Below are 14,667 nucleotides of genomic sequence, written 5' to 3'. Positions count from 1 at the left end.
TATGCTTGTACGTATCTGTTGAACCTGATACAACCGACACAAGTCCTTCATCAACCGGGACATGAATGGGGTTCCCTGATCAGTTAAGATCGTCTTGGGGAGGCCCACCCGAGAGAACATCATGAATAATTCCTTGGCAATTCCMTTTGACGACATGTTACGCAGGGGTATGGCCTCCGGGAACTTGGTAGCGTAATCTATGACCACTAGGATGTACTCGTGTCCTCTGGCGGATTTTGGGAGGGGTCCTACGAGGTCCATAGCTATGCGTTCAAAGGGAGTCTCTATGATGGGGAGAGGAATCAAAGGGTTACGTAGGTGTGGCCGTGGAGCTGTACGTTGACATTGATCAAACATCCTACAATACCTGGCCACATCCCGGGTGACCCAGGGCCAATAGAATCTCTGCATGATTCTGTCAATAGTCTTGTCTCGTGCCAGGTGTCCTCCTAGGACGTGGGAATGGGCTAACTGTAGAACTGTATCCCTGTATGGTCTAGGCACCATTAGTAATTCCTGGTTTCCCCCCCTTCGTCGTACAACCCAGTATAAGAGACCCCGCCTGATTGCATAGTAAGGAAGGGTTGGCTCACCTGATCCGTCGACGTTCCTCCTGTCGATCACCTTCACCTTCCTCATGGCCTCCCTTAGGTCTGGGTCTCTATGCTGCGAGGTGCCGAACTGTCCCTTTAATTCCTGGGGCAGATCAACCTCGGTAGAGGGATGTGGAGGTTGTTCCCCATCCCCCTCAGGGGTGACCGATGAGAATCCCTTCCAGGTTCCCTCCTCGGATGGAGCTTCAAATATATCCCTTAGCGCCTGGTTGCTCCTTCCTTCCTGTGTTGTGTATAACCCTTCACAGGTGTCTTCATCGGTGGTTTCCTGGAATATCTGTCGTAAACGTTGGGTCGCTATTTCTTCCTCTGCTGCAGAGGACGAGGACGCAGCTACGTCTCCTTGTAGGACTACTACCTCGGGCTTGGGTTTTCTCTTTTTTCCTGTCCCCCTTCTTCCCGTGCATAACGTCATCTGCCGRAGCTCCTTATATAGGGGACAGTCTCTCCCGATCAATAATGGTACCTTCAGCTGGGGCACTTTCCCTGCCCTGACTGTACACCTTCCTTTTGGAGTGAGAATAGGCAGATTCACAGTGGGGTAATAGTGGGTGTCTCCATGGATACAGGATACGGCTACTTTGTCTGGTAGCAGTGTTGCGGAGGTCCCCAGCCGCTCCTCTACTAACGTAACCATACTTCCCGAGTCGAGAATGGCTACCACATCTTGTCCTTCGACTCGAACTGGAATCTCTGGGGCTGGGGCTATTTCTGCTAACCAACAGTGTTGATCCTGCCCCCTCAAACCGAGATGTGTGGGGGTGGGCAGTGATGACTCTGTGACTGACCATGGGCTCGTCCTTGCTAGGACATTGTGGGGCATAATGGTCGGGAGACTGACATTTATAACACCGACCCTGCTGTGTGGGGGATGACTTCTCCCACCTCCGAAGGGGGTTTGGACGTTTCGGTGGCGGACGCGCCGGTTGAGTCGTGGTACGGGATTGGAAGAATCCTTCCGTTCCTCCTTGTCACTTTTTAACAACTCCCCTGTAGACCGATATGTTTCCACCGCCTGGGCTATGTCRTCGGCTGACAACGGGTTGGCTTGCCCCACAACCCTTTTTAAGTCACTGGGTAATTCCCTCAATATCTTGTCCACTACGAGAGTCTCTATCACCTGTCCTACTCCCTTTTCAGGTTCTAGCCACTGTTTCGTCAGTCGTATTAATGCAAAGATCTGGGCACGGACGGGTTGGTCAGCTGTATAGGTCCATTGATGGAACTTTACGGCCCTATCTCTGGCAGTCAGCTGGTACCGGGATAGGATCTCGGTTTTTAGTCGCCCATAGTCCGCAGCTTCGCGGGCATCCAGGTCAAAATAGGCTTCCTGAGCCACCCCGGTCAAAAGAGGGGCTAATGCGCTCGCCCATTCTGTGGGCGGCCACTCTTCCAAGGGGGCCGTCCTTTCGAAGGTCATGAGGAAGGCCTCAATATCATCCTCCTTGGAGAGACGAGGTAAGATGGCGTGAGCAGCCGCTCTTGGCTTAACTCTAGGTTCTTCTCGCCGGCTCAGCTGTTGTTGCAGGAGTTCTATGGTTGTATGCTGTGCCGGGATCAATTGTTGTAGTAGGGCGTTATCCATCGTTCTTGAATGGTTCCTCCGGGTCTACTGGAAGAATCTTGATTTACTCACTTATCCTTGTGTCACTCGTCCACCCAATGCCCGCATTCTCCACCAATGTGACCGGACCAAGTAATTGGGCGTCACTCGAAAGCGGGAAGGTGGAACAAACGAGTCAGGAGTAGGTTTTCTTGATTAAACACAGTTCTATATTGAGGGCATTTGGTCAACACAAACACTCCAACATAATCAATGAAAATCTCCCAAGGGGAAAAAAAAACATACATCTTCTTCTCCAGATCAAACAGGAACAATACGATTGTCTTTAAACTACAACAAAAGTCACGGGATTGTCACCGTCTTAATGGTTCTTCATAGATCGCTCCTCTGTCTCGGTGGCCATCTTCCAGAGATAGTTCTTCCCCCCACCCTGCTGGTTCCATACTCTCTCTTATAGGGGAAGGAGAATATCTCATTAGTAGTGTCGGCTGTGCTTAATTGCCTCTGGTTACCTTGTCTCCCATGCCTTGTTGGGCTACCATCCGTGAGCCCAGCCTGCCCTCTGGTGGTCCTTCCACATCACTTTAATAATGTTTACATACTGCTTTGCTAATTCATATGTATATACTGTATTTTAGTCAATGCCACTCTGACATTGCCCATCCTAATATTTATATATTTCTTAATTCTGTTCTTTTACTTTTATATTTGTGTGTATTGTTGTGAATTGTTTGATTCTACTGCACGGTTGGAGCTAGGAAAACAAGCAATAACATCTGCTAAATATGTGTATGTGACCAATAAAATTTGATTTGATTATGACCTAGAAGAGCAGGTATTCCAGGGCAGATTGGGATGCAGGTTGAGCGTGATGTATGGAGCAGAATGTGGGAGAGCACAAGAATGGTAATAGACATGATATAGGTTGTTACGTTTGTGACAGCAGCAATCAGTTTCACAGAAGAATTACAATCAAGACTAAGAAAATACAGATCATAGTGGAGCGAGCAGTGAGGTGTCTTGGGATCACAGGACTGACATGGGAAAATGTACAGGATGACCTCAATAAGATTGAGAATCAGTCCAGCCAGGAATCATGTATTGGTTTATTTTCATAATGGTGTTAACCCTTCAATGGAATGCCAGAAGTTTGATGGCTAATGGACATGAGTTCAAACAGTTTATTGAGGAGTTACCAGCCAAACCTGATGTGATATGTCTCCAGGAGACATGGCTTAAACCTACTCTAGATTTTGTATTACAAGGTTATGTTGCAGTCTGTAGTGATAGGGTGGCAGGGGGAGGAGGAGGTTTTGCTACATTTATAAAGAGGGTGATCCATATAGGTGTGTGGGAGAGGGAGTTGAACAGGAGTATGTAGTGGTAGAGGTGTGGTTGGGAGGGTAACGTATTAGTGAACTATTACAACCTGTGTAAGAGACTAGAGTTGGGAATGTAAAAGAGACTACCCTTGGGAATGTAGAAGGTCAAGATAGGAAACTGGTAATGTGTGGGGATTTTAATGCACATAGTATGCTCTGGGGAAGGTTATGGACTGATGTAAATGAACAAGTGTTGGAGTAACTACTGGATGAGAAAGGGCTTGTGGGTCTTAATGATGGCCGGGAAACCAGGACTGACCCAGTAACTGGAAATTAATCTGCTCTGGATCTCAAGTTCAGTGGCAGGCAGATGAAGTTGGGAGGTTTTGGAGAAATCTACAAGGGGTAGTTATCACTATCCTATCATGTGTACTGTAGGATTGAGGGTGGAAGATTCAGTAGAAAATGGATTGAGGAGATGGATATTTGGGACAGGGCATTCAAAATGTTGACAAGGTGCAATAATTACAAGCACCTGATTCAGTATAAACAAGCACAAGCAGTCGTAAGGAGGATCATTAGTACAGCTATGAGGGAGTATTGCTCAAATAATCTGACAGAAGAGGTTCAGCATGGGAGAGAGAGGGTCAGAGGAGAGCATACGGGGTCCTGGATCAGAGAGAGATGGTGGGGATACATGTTTTTATGTTGGCTGAGATGAAGAGAGCATTAGCTAATGTAACCGAAGTGAAATGGTTAGCTAGTTAGCGGGGTGCGCGCTAATAGCGTTTCAATTGGTGGTGTCACTCGCTCTAAGACCTTGAAGTAGTTGTAGTTGTTCCCCTTGCTCTGCTTTTGTGGAGCGATGGGTAACGATGCTTCGTGGGAGGCAGTTGTTGATGTGTGTAGAGGGTCCCTGGTTCGAGCCCAGGTAGGGTGAATAGAGGGACGGAAGCTATACTGTTACACTAACGTTGGAGTAACATCCCCTGGGAAAGAAGAGATGTGTTACATCATGATGGCTCATCTCAGTGACACTGCAATGGGGAAAGTATTGGGTATTTACAATAAGGTGTGGCAGGAAGGGAAACTGCCTGGAAGTTGGAAGCAGGCTGTAGTGGCGCCGATACGGAAACCTGGGAAAGACCCTACTTGTCCTTCAAGCGATAGGCCGATAGCGTTGACATCTCATGTATGGAAAGGATGATAACGGAAAAGCTGACTTACTTTCTGGAGAGAAGAGGACTAATGTCACTAGATCAAAGTGGGTTCAGGAAAGGCAGGGGAACAATGGATCCTGTATTTTTCCTTGAGTCAGTCATATGGAAGTCACAGGCAGATAAGGAGGTGGTGGTAGCCGCTTTTCTTTGATGTAGAGAAGGTTTATGATGTGGAAGGAAGGCCTACTTATCAAGCTGGATCACATGGGGGTTGGAGGAAAGGTGTTAACTGGATAAAGGATTTTATTTTGGGGCAATCAATAAGTGAGGGTGGGGAGCTCTGTTGTTCTCCATTATGATTGACAATGTATTGTCCCAGGTGAGACATGATATTGGGATGTCATTGTTTGCGGATGATGGGGTACTGTGGAAGAGAGGGAGAAATATTACCCATACAGCCAGAAGAGTTCAAGAAGCGATTAGTGAAGTTGAGCAGTGGTCCCTCAGGTAGGGCTTCAAGTTTTCAGTTGAGAAAACACAGGCTGTTTTTTTCTAGAAGGAAGGTTGTGGAGGTTGTTTGGAAGGAATCTAGAAAGGGTAGGAGGGTTTAGGTTCCTGGGGGTCTGGTATGGTTTAAATGAAGGTTAAATCAAATATAAAATAAAAGTCTGGTTTGACACTCAAATTACATTGGCGGCGCATATTAACAGAGTAGTTGTCAAAGAAAAGAAAATATTGAATGTGATGAGTTGCTTGTCAGGAATGACTTGCCTAGGTAAATAAAGGTTACATTTTAAAAATAGAAATCAAATTTTAACGGAGTGGGTGGCAGATAGCATTTTCAATGCCATTCTATATCTAACACTGTTAAGGTCATCACTGGATTATGAAATTGTAGCATATGGATCAGCTACTCAGACATCTTTAAAAAAGCTGGATGTAGTCCAGTCCCAAGCCCTAAGAATATGTTGTGGAGTACTCAGGACCTCCCCAGTGGCAGGGATGCAGGTAGAGTTGGGAGAAATGCCGTTAAAGTTAAGAAGACAACAGCTAACCATGACATATTGAGTAATTAGACACTGTGTTAACAAACCTCCAAACGAGCTTCAATGCCATACAACACTCCTTCCGTGGCCTTCAACTGCTCTTAAATGCTAGTAAAACGAAATGCATGCTCTTCAACCGATCGCTGCCCGCACCCGCCCGCCCGCCTAGCATCACTACTCTGGACGGTTCTGACTTAGAATATGTGGACAACTATAAATACCTACAGTAGGTGTCTGGCTAGACTGTAAACTCTCCTTCCAGACTCATATTAAGCATCTCCAATCCAAAATCAAATCTAGACTCGGCTTCCTATTTCGCAACAAAGTCTCCTTCACTCATGCTGCCAAACATACCCTCGTAAAACTGACTATCCTGCCGATCCTTGACTTCGGCGATGTCAACTACAAAATAGCCTCCAATAGCCTGTCTTCCCTTTCTCTCCCTGTTCCACAACTCTTGCCATTTGTTTTTAACCACTGTTCTTATTAACCCCTTGGCTTCTGCTTTACTGATTGACAATTCCATCTCAACATTAGAATGTTTAAGAGCCTGCTTGGCGCTAATATCCACCTACTCATTCCCCTCTACTCCCACATGAGCTGGTACCCAGAGGAACATCACAAATAACCCCATCTGTTTCACCCTATACAAAACCTTATACAATACATCCTGTCTTTTCCGACACACAAATTAATTTAAGAATATCAGTGCTGCACAGGAGTCAGAGCAGATGACTACTCTGTCTGGCCTCACCTCCTCCACCCACCCTGCAGCCAATAGTGTGGCCAACAACTCCATTGTGTAAACAGATAAAAGATTTGCTGATCTTTTTGTCACTGCCACCTTAAACTCAAGAACACTAAAAGCTGCACCTGTCCTCCCTGTTTTAGGGTCCTTAGATCCATCTGTGAATATATTCAAGAAAGCATAGTATTGTGTTCTTAAATGTTCACTTACAACTGAATCTACTTCTTCCTTAACATCTCTTACCCTCTCAAGAAACCCTATATCTATCACTGCCTGAGGGATTAACTAAGGTGGGATAGTAGGAAGAACCACAGAGGGGCTAAAATCCATCCGAAACAACCCCATCTCTCTCGCCATGCCATTCCCTATCCACCCAAAGCTTCTATTCAGATTTCATTCATGTTCCCAGCACTCTAGGAATCCTTTTTTTTGTAGGATGTGTAACCCAATTCTTGTAGATTTTTTATTTTTTATTTTTTATTTTTTTATTTCACCTTTATTTAACCAGGTAGGCCAGTTGAGAACAAGTTCTCATTTACAACTGCGACCTGGCCAAGATAAAGCAAAGCAGTGCGACAAAAAACAACACAGAGTTACACATGGGATAAACAAACATACAGTCTACAACACAATAGAAAATCTGTATACAGCATGTGCAAATGAAGTAAGGAGGTAAGGCAATATATAGGCCATAGTGGCGAAGTAATTACAATTTAGCATTTTAACACTGGAGTGATAGATGTGCAGATGATTATGTGCAAGTAGAAATACTGGTGTGCAAAAGAGCAGAAAAAAAACAAAAAAACAAATATGGGGATGAGGTAGGTAGTTGGTTGGATGGGCTATTTACAGATGGGCTGTGTACAGCTGCAGCGATGGGTAAACTGCTCTGACAGCCGATGCTTGAAGTTAGTGAGGGAGATATGTCTCCAACTTCAGTGATTTTTGCAATTCGTTCCAGTCATTGGCAGCAGAGAACTGGAAGGAAAGGCGGCCAAATGAGGTGTTGGCTTTGGGGATGACCAGTGAGATATACCTGCTGGAGCGCGTGCTACGGGTGGGTGTTGTTATCGTGACCAGTGAGCTGAGATAAGGCGGAGCTTTACCTAGCATAGACTTATAGATGACCTGGAGCCAGTGGGTCTGGCGACGAATATGTAGCGAGGGCCAGCCGACTAGAGCATACAGGTCGCAGTGGTGGGTGGTATAAGGGGCGTTGGTAACAAAATGGATGGCACTGTGATAGACTGCATCCAGTTTGCTGAGTAGAGTATTGGAAGCTATTTTGTAGATGACGCCGAAGTTGAGGATCGGTAGAATAGTCAGTTTTACTAGGGTAAGTTTGGCGGCATGACAGAAGGAGGCTTTTTTGCGAAATAGAAAGCCTATTCTAGATTTGATTTTGAATTGGAGATGTTTGTTATGAGTCTGGAAGGAGAGTTTACAGTCTAGCCAGACACCTAGATATTTGTAGCGAACGGTTGAAAAGCATGCATTTGGTTTTACTAGCGTTTAAGAGCAGTTGGAGGCCACGGAAGGAGTGTTGTATGGCATTGAAGCTCGTTTGGAGGTTAGTTAACACAGTGTCCAAAGAAGGGCCAGATGTATACAGAATAGTGTCGTCTGCGTAGAGGTGGATCAGAGAATCACCAGCAGCAAGAGCGACCTCATCGATATATACAGAGAAAAGAGTTGGCTCGAGAATTGAACCCTGTGGTACCCCCATAGAGACTGCCAGAGGTCCGGACAACAGGCCCTCCGATTTGACACATTGAACTCTATCTGAGAAGTAGTTGGTGAACCAGGCGAGGCAATCATTTGAGAAGCCAAGGCTATTGAGTCTGCTGATAAGAATACGGTGATTGACAGAGTCGAAAGCCTTGGCTAGGTCGATGAAGACGGCTGCACAGTACTGTCTTTTATCGATGGCGGTTATGATACTGTTTAGTACCTTGAGCGTGGCTGAGGTGCACACGTGACCAGCTCGGACATGTTCTATTTCAGTGCCAGAAATATGGGAGGGAAAGGGAGTGATTGTTATTCGATTTGAGGAGCAATGGGGTTGAACAGCCAGGATTAAGTGAACTGCTGGGGAAATCTTCAGGGGACGTAGTATTTAATTATATATTTCGTTTCCTTAGGGAGTAGAGAATGTTGGGTAAGATGTAGACCTTCACTGTCTCTGGTCCACACTCCAGTCCAGTTGGTGGCGGTAATGCAGCTTAAAGTTTGTTGCCAACCGCGATATAAATCCCACAGAAGAAGATTTCCGGTCTCCATTTTATTATAGCTAGCAGCTCATGTCGCAGCTACAGACAGGCGTTTCGACGGAAGACTGCAAACTGATCGAATATTAGTGTTGGTTTTACAATACGGTAAATAACACATACCTAAATAATGCAGAGTGTGATATGTATTTAATTTTTCAATTAATGTTTATTTTATATTTACTGACTCTTGCATTTATACTAGCTAGTTAACGTTAGTTAGCCCACCGAAGCGCTAGCTAGCTAGTAACGTTATCCATTTTCAGTATTTTCGCAGTTAGTTAGTGAAGTTAGCTGAAATGGATAAACCAACGGTACTACATGTAATTGTATTGACACATGTTTAAGTGAATTTGCAGCTATACTCTGGCCTCAAACGTAGCCCATGGCACGTAAACAAAAAAGTGAACTAGTAGGGAGGGAACAAGCCAAGCAAATGTCGTGAGGGTTTTATCTCGTTAAGGCCCCAGCCCGGGCTTCTGCCATTTTGCATAACTACATACGGGCAGCTAGTTAGTAACCTTAGTGAACGATGGGTGTGGGGTGGGCGATTTTGACCAACGTTGGATCAGAAAACAAGCTTGTTCTAACGTACTTATTACTTTGTTGTAGCTGTAATGGCAATTATATATTAGAAGAATTACCGCAATGTATTTCCATGTGTTATGCATTTCCACACCACTTGCTTTATGCCCTGTATTAATTTCTGGCACTTTGTTGCCTACCTCAATTTCAGTCAGAACGACGCAAAACATCTGATTGCGTGTTATAAACACACCTGGCTGTTTGAATGTGGCTTTGTAAATTGTATGTGGAGGGAAATTTGTAAATCTGCGTGTTATGAACATAGACTATAGTAAAGTCCTACGTGAATATAAATTGTTGTGTGGAAAATGTGTACTACGTGAAAATCTAAATGGACAATTCTTCTTTCAGTTTCTCATTCACGTTTGCGGAGTATCAATTTTTGTTTTGAAAATTGAGACCTGTTGAAATGGCAGGTAATTACAAAAGTTTTCGTTCCTTGCATGCCAGTACACTTGACAGATTGAATGTTTGACACAATAATTTCAAGTAATTAGAGGTGTGTGTGTTCCAGAACTGCTTGATGTAACGTTAGCTTTTCTGGTTCATGTCTATATAAGGTTCACTTTGTAGATTGGCCATTTTGCTGCCTTTTGAAGCATGATTTGTAGAAAGCAAAACTAGTCAGATACTGTGAACCATCAACTCTAATACCAAAGAGTGAGTGGTACCTGATGAATTCTATACATTCTGCTTAATATTTTTACAGATCCAGCCATGCACCGAGATTGCCCTCTCGACTGCAAGGTCTATGTGGGAAACCTGGGAAATAATGGCAACAAGACAGAGCTGGAGAGGTCCTTTGGCTATTATGGGCCACTTCGCAGTGTCTGGGTAGCAAGGAACCCCCCAGGCTTTGCTTTTGTGGAATTTGAAGATCCAAGGGACGCAACAGACGCAGTGAGGGAGCTTGATGGAAGGTAAAGCCTAAGAACAAGTTTCTGGTATAAAATAAATAACTGAATGATAGAATCAGGAAATTGAGGACTGCTGAAATGAGAGGCAATCACTAAAGTTTTCGTTCCTTGCATGCCAATATACTTGACAGATTGACTGTTTGACCAAAGAAATTAGATGCATTCCAGAACTGTTTGAAGTAACATTTCTGTTTTTGCTATATGAATGCACATTTTCTCTGTGTGCTTTTCACTTTATAAAAGAACTATATGACAGAGTCTAGTTTGCTTGGAGATCCTTATTTCCAAGCAATGCACTTACTCTGATATTTGGAAGGACTACATATTAATTTCAGTTGCCACCCTCCATTTAACTACCCGACAGGTGGCGAAACAAGTCCATGTATGCCATAATGTTTTGGTGACCGTTAAACAGTATACCCGTGGTAACATCCTTATTGATCTGCACAGGACACTAAGTGGTTCTCGTGTGCGAGTGGAGCTGTCCAATGGTGAGAAACGCACCCGCAACCGGGGTCCTCCTCCCTCATGGAGCAGACGTCCTCGAGATGAACATCGTGGGCGTCGTGGTAGCCCGCCTGCCAGGCGCAGGTAACCCGTCTCACGTACAGGGCTTTATGATAGCAATGCCCAACAGACTACGAATCCCTTTCTTCCCCTTTTCCTATTTAAACTTTTATGTTTGTTCCTGTGTCTTTCAAAAAATGCGTCTCCTGTTCCTCTGCACCATGTTGATAGTTCAGCTCTGACTGTTTGATAACCCTTGCTTCCATGGTAGTCTACAGTGGTTACTGTGATGTGGTGCTGAAAACGTGCTGTTTTCATCTTCATTATCATTGATCAATTTAACAAGTTCCAGGGAACTTTAGATCCAGGGGGTGGTACAGTGTGAAATGAAGTGTGCTGCTTTGTATTCCAAGTTAGGAACATTTGCATTTACTGCTGCCACATTTTCTCTAAATTTGGATTGCAAGCTATTCACTGTTGCCTGAAGCACTGAATGTGTTTTGGAAGTGTGCTATACCGTGTGCACTTGCAAGATTATTTTAAGATTTGACAAAGTGTAAAAATTGCAGCCAGCTTTTTAAGTAGGTGATTCGTATTACAAAGCAGTACCTATCTATGAACCCGGTGGGGTGGGAGGGAAGCTTAATGATGCTAGATTGGTTGTTTTTGTTACAAATTGAGGTTGCCTTTTTATTTACCATTTATATTAATAAAAATGAACCCCCGTTACAGAGTCATCACCATGCCTCTTCTCACCACCCTCTGAGTCAGTCAACTAGTCCTCTTTCAGCATCATGTGACCTCTGACCAGCGTGCACCAATCAGCTTGGCTGTTGTCGTGTCACATGACCCAGGCATGGCCAGTCGTCAGGTTGCACCAGCCCATTGGTTCCTGCGCATGCAGTTCTCAGCCTCCTCCTCCAACCTTAACCAAATCGGCAGCGGCCCACCTCACATTCTCGGCCAATCAGCGTTTTACGTCCCCAAATGTCTACACTACAACCTACCAGCAACAGCCTTCGGCTAACCAATAAAAGCAGGAAAAATCCACAGCCAGCCCCCATCCGCCAGCCAACTAATCACCTCGCAGCATCTGGCCAGTCCTTTTCAGCCAAATCTGCCTACCCGGCCGACAGTCTGCCTCCCCTTCGTCATTTCTAGCTTGTTGAAAACCAAAAGACTAGTAAGTTTTTCCTGCTTCATACAGTACACTGCTGATTACAAATTTAAAAGTGAAGAGAAAGCTGCTTTTTAAAAAAAGGTTCTCCTTTTTTATTTGAATCAAATAGGGTTGGTATTTCTCACTCATTACTGTAATCCGTTGATTTAAAGGGGCATGGTTCTGCATCCAGTGAGTCTAGGACCCTGACATTTTGAGATGTGAATTATTAAATTGTGACTTTCTAAATGTTCAATGGAGCTATTCTGGTCAGTGCCTCCCCTTCCAAAGTGTAGGTCCCTCCCTGGTTTAGGTCGCAGTGGTCCCATCTTGTGTGTACTTTGCGGTTGTGCATAATGTAACCTTGATTTTACTGCAGCATTAAGTGGCCCCGTACCCAATGTTTTACCATTAGTTATGTTACAACCCTTCATTTTCTAATCCCTCCCCATTTGGTATAAATGCACTTCTTTCCCAAGCACTTTTTTGCCATTCTCTCAGCTGGCAGTATTAACTAACCATGACCTTTTAGGGGAGGTGATGACTGAATTTTGGATTACAAATGCCTTATCAGCGGTCACCCATTCTTATCCCTTAGGAGGGGTGTAGACTATAACTTTGTGCCCACTGAGGGTTAGTTTTCAGTGGGGACTGTAGGGTTTACTTCAGGGGAGTACAGGTAATTTGTGTGTCGTATGGGTTTGGTATCAATGGGTCACCAATGTATTGTGCTCTGCTTTTGACACCCTGTCACCCCCCCCTCCCCAGATCCCCACGTAGGAGGAGCTTCAGCCGCAGCCGAAGCAGGTATGTTGACAACCGTAAGCGTTATTGTAAAATTGAACAGCCATACTGTGGGCAACTAAGATCAAAACAGATTATTGGGCATGGACGTAAGGACCCAATTTTGAATCATACTTAATATATATATATATATTTAAACACAGCTTTCCAGAGGGTAACTGACAAACTTGTCAACGATGACATCCTCTTGTCAACAGAGGCCTCAGTAAGATGCAGGTTGCTTTGGTTAATTCTGTTGTTCCTTCTGTATGCAGGTCTCTCTCCAGAGACAGGAAGAGGGAGAGATCTCTGTCCCGGGACAGAAACCATAAACCCTCAAGATCATTCTCTCGATCAAGGAGGTAAGCAGGAGAGGTTTTATGAGACAGAGCAAAGGATCTTATATCTTGTCTTAATATAACAATGAAACCACTTGTGTTAGTATGTAACTGTAACAGACCATGGCTTTAACATTGTTCTGAGAGCGCATGAATGCTCCGGGTAAAGTTTATATTAACATTCTGGCTTAACTGTTTTTCCCCTTCTCACAGCCGCTCCAGATCTACTGAGAGAAAGTAAGAAGATTCACGGCAATCGATGGATGAACAAATACAGCCATCCCTCTAGCGAGTTGTTTCATGTGATGGACTATAAATGACCCCTGGTCATTGGTCTTTTTTTCTCTCTTTTTTAAACAATCAAATATGTTTATTTGCTTCTTTGTGACTTTCAAGGTATCTATTTCCTCTGTATTTTGTAAATAAGTGGGTATGCAGGTGTAATACGTTACTGAAAGGGCTGAACTTGAGAACCAACTTCTCATTCAAAATAGCATATAAGACATCGATGTTAGTCAAACATTTATTCCAGTGCCAAAATTGACCAAAAAAAAATGCAAGTAAGTACATATAAAGTCAGTATCGTCCAAAACAGACTTGTGAGATTTGTGTACAAGATTTTGGCATGACTTGAGTGTTTGAGTATCTGTATGTCTAAAAGTACCAGGTCAAGGAAAGGCCCTTTTTTAAATAGTCTAGTGCTCACATCACGTTTCCATGTCAGCAAGATTTGTCTGGAGGTGGTAAAAGGCTATTGTCATCTATTCTATGTTGATTAATATATGTATCTTGTTGTCTAATTGATCTATAGGATTTTCGCTGTTCTTCCAGTTCCTGTTGGTAAATATTTGTCAATGGGAATAATGGCACCCGTATTCAGGATATTGGAATCTATTTGAGAAAAGAGATGCAAAGTACTGAATACAATTATCTCAATTTTGGCTCTACAATATTCCACTTTCTTTTCCTTTGTACTATTTGTAATGTTCTCTGAATTAAAAACTGGTTGTAGAAAAGTCTTCTGTTACCATTTTGTGGGGAGATATTAAACTGTCTACAGACCTCAAAGATGTTCTTGCTTTGGATGTAGAATCATCGATATGAAACTAGAAAAGATTCAACTATGCTTCATCACAAATCAACAGAGAAATGCTGGGCTTCATGATGACAAACAATGATTATATTTCTTTGGTATTGAAGCATACAGCAGATTTCCAACAAGAGGTTGGAAATTTTATTGATTTGATTTGAGCAAACACTTTAATAGGTCAGAACAAATGTTTTCTCTTTATTCTTCCAATTTGCACACTCGATACTGTTTTGTTTTTTCTTCAGATTCACCACAAGATGTAGCTGATTAAATGGCATGATCATTACACAGATGCATCTTGTGCTGGGGACAAAATGCCACTACAGTGTGCAGTTTTGTCACAATGCCATAGATGTGAAGTTTTGAGGGAGTGTGCAATTGGCATGCTAACTGCAGGAATGTCCATCAGAGCTGTTGCCAGATAATTGAATGTTCATTCCTCTACCATAAGCTGCCTCCAATGTCATTTTAGAGTGGAAATGCTGCTGAGGAGTATTTCTGTCTGTATCGAAGCCCTTTTGTGGGGGAAAACTCATTGATTGGCTGGGCCTGGCTCCCAAGTGGTTG

At 43.8% G+C, this 14,667-nt stretch overlaps 1 protein-coding gene across 2 annotated transcripts; it reads left to right on the top strand.

Annotated features, from left to right (window-relative positions):
- The first annotated feature begins 8,733 nt into the window (after positions 1–8,733).
- LOC111970064 (serine/arginine-rich splicing factor 3) lies at positions 8,734–13,574 on the top strand. Of its 2 annotated transcripts, XM_023996560.2 has the most exons (7): positions 8,734–8,829; positions 9,658–9,722; positions 10,016–10,226; positions 10,674–10,814; positions 12,658–12,696; positions 12,948–13,034; positions 13,224–13,574. In XM_023996560.2, the coding sequence occupies exons 2-7, from the start codon at positions 9,716–9,718 to the stop codon at positions 13,249–13,251; spliced, it is 513 nt and encodes a 170-aa protein (XP_023852328.1). In that variant the 5' UTR covers positions 8,734–8,829; positions 9,658–9,715; the 3' UTR covers positions 13,252–13,574. The 2 variants fall into 2 exon arrangements, with proteins under 2 accessions (XP_023852328.1, XP_023852329.1); XM_023996561.2 differs by lacking the exon at positions 9,658–9,722.
- The last annotated feature ends 1,093 nt before the right edge of the window (positions 13,575–14,667 follow it).

This window comes from Salvelinus sp. IW2-2015, linkage group LG11 (genome assembly GCF_002910315.2).
Source record: "Salvelinus sp. IW2-2015 linkage group LG11, ASM291031v2, whole genome shotgun sequence".
Lineage (NCBI taxonomy): Eukaryota > Metazoa > Chordata > Actinopteri > Salmoniformes > Salmonidae > Salvelinus > Salvelinus sp. IW2-2015.
The sequence above is the reverse complement of the archived record's forward strand: the minus strand, read 5'-3'. Positions and strand labels throughout refer to the sequence as shown.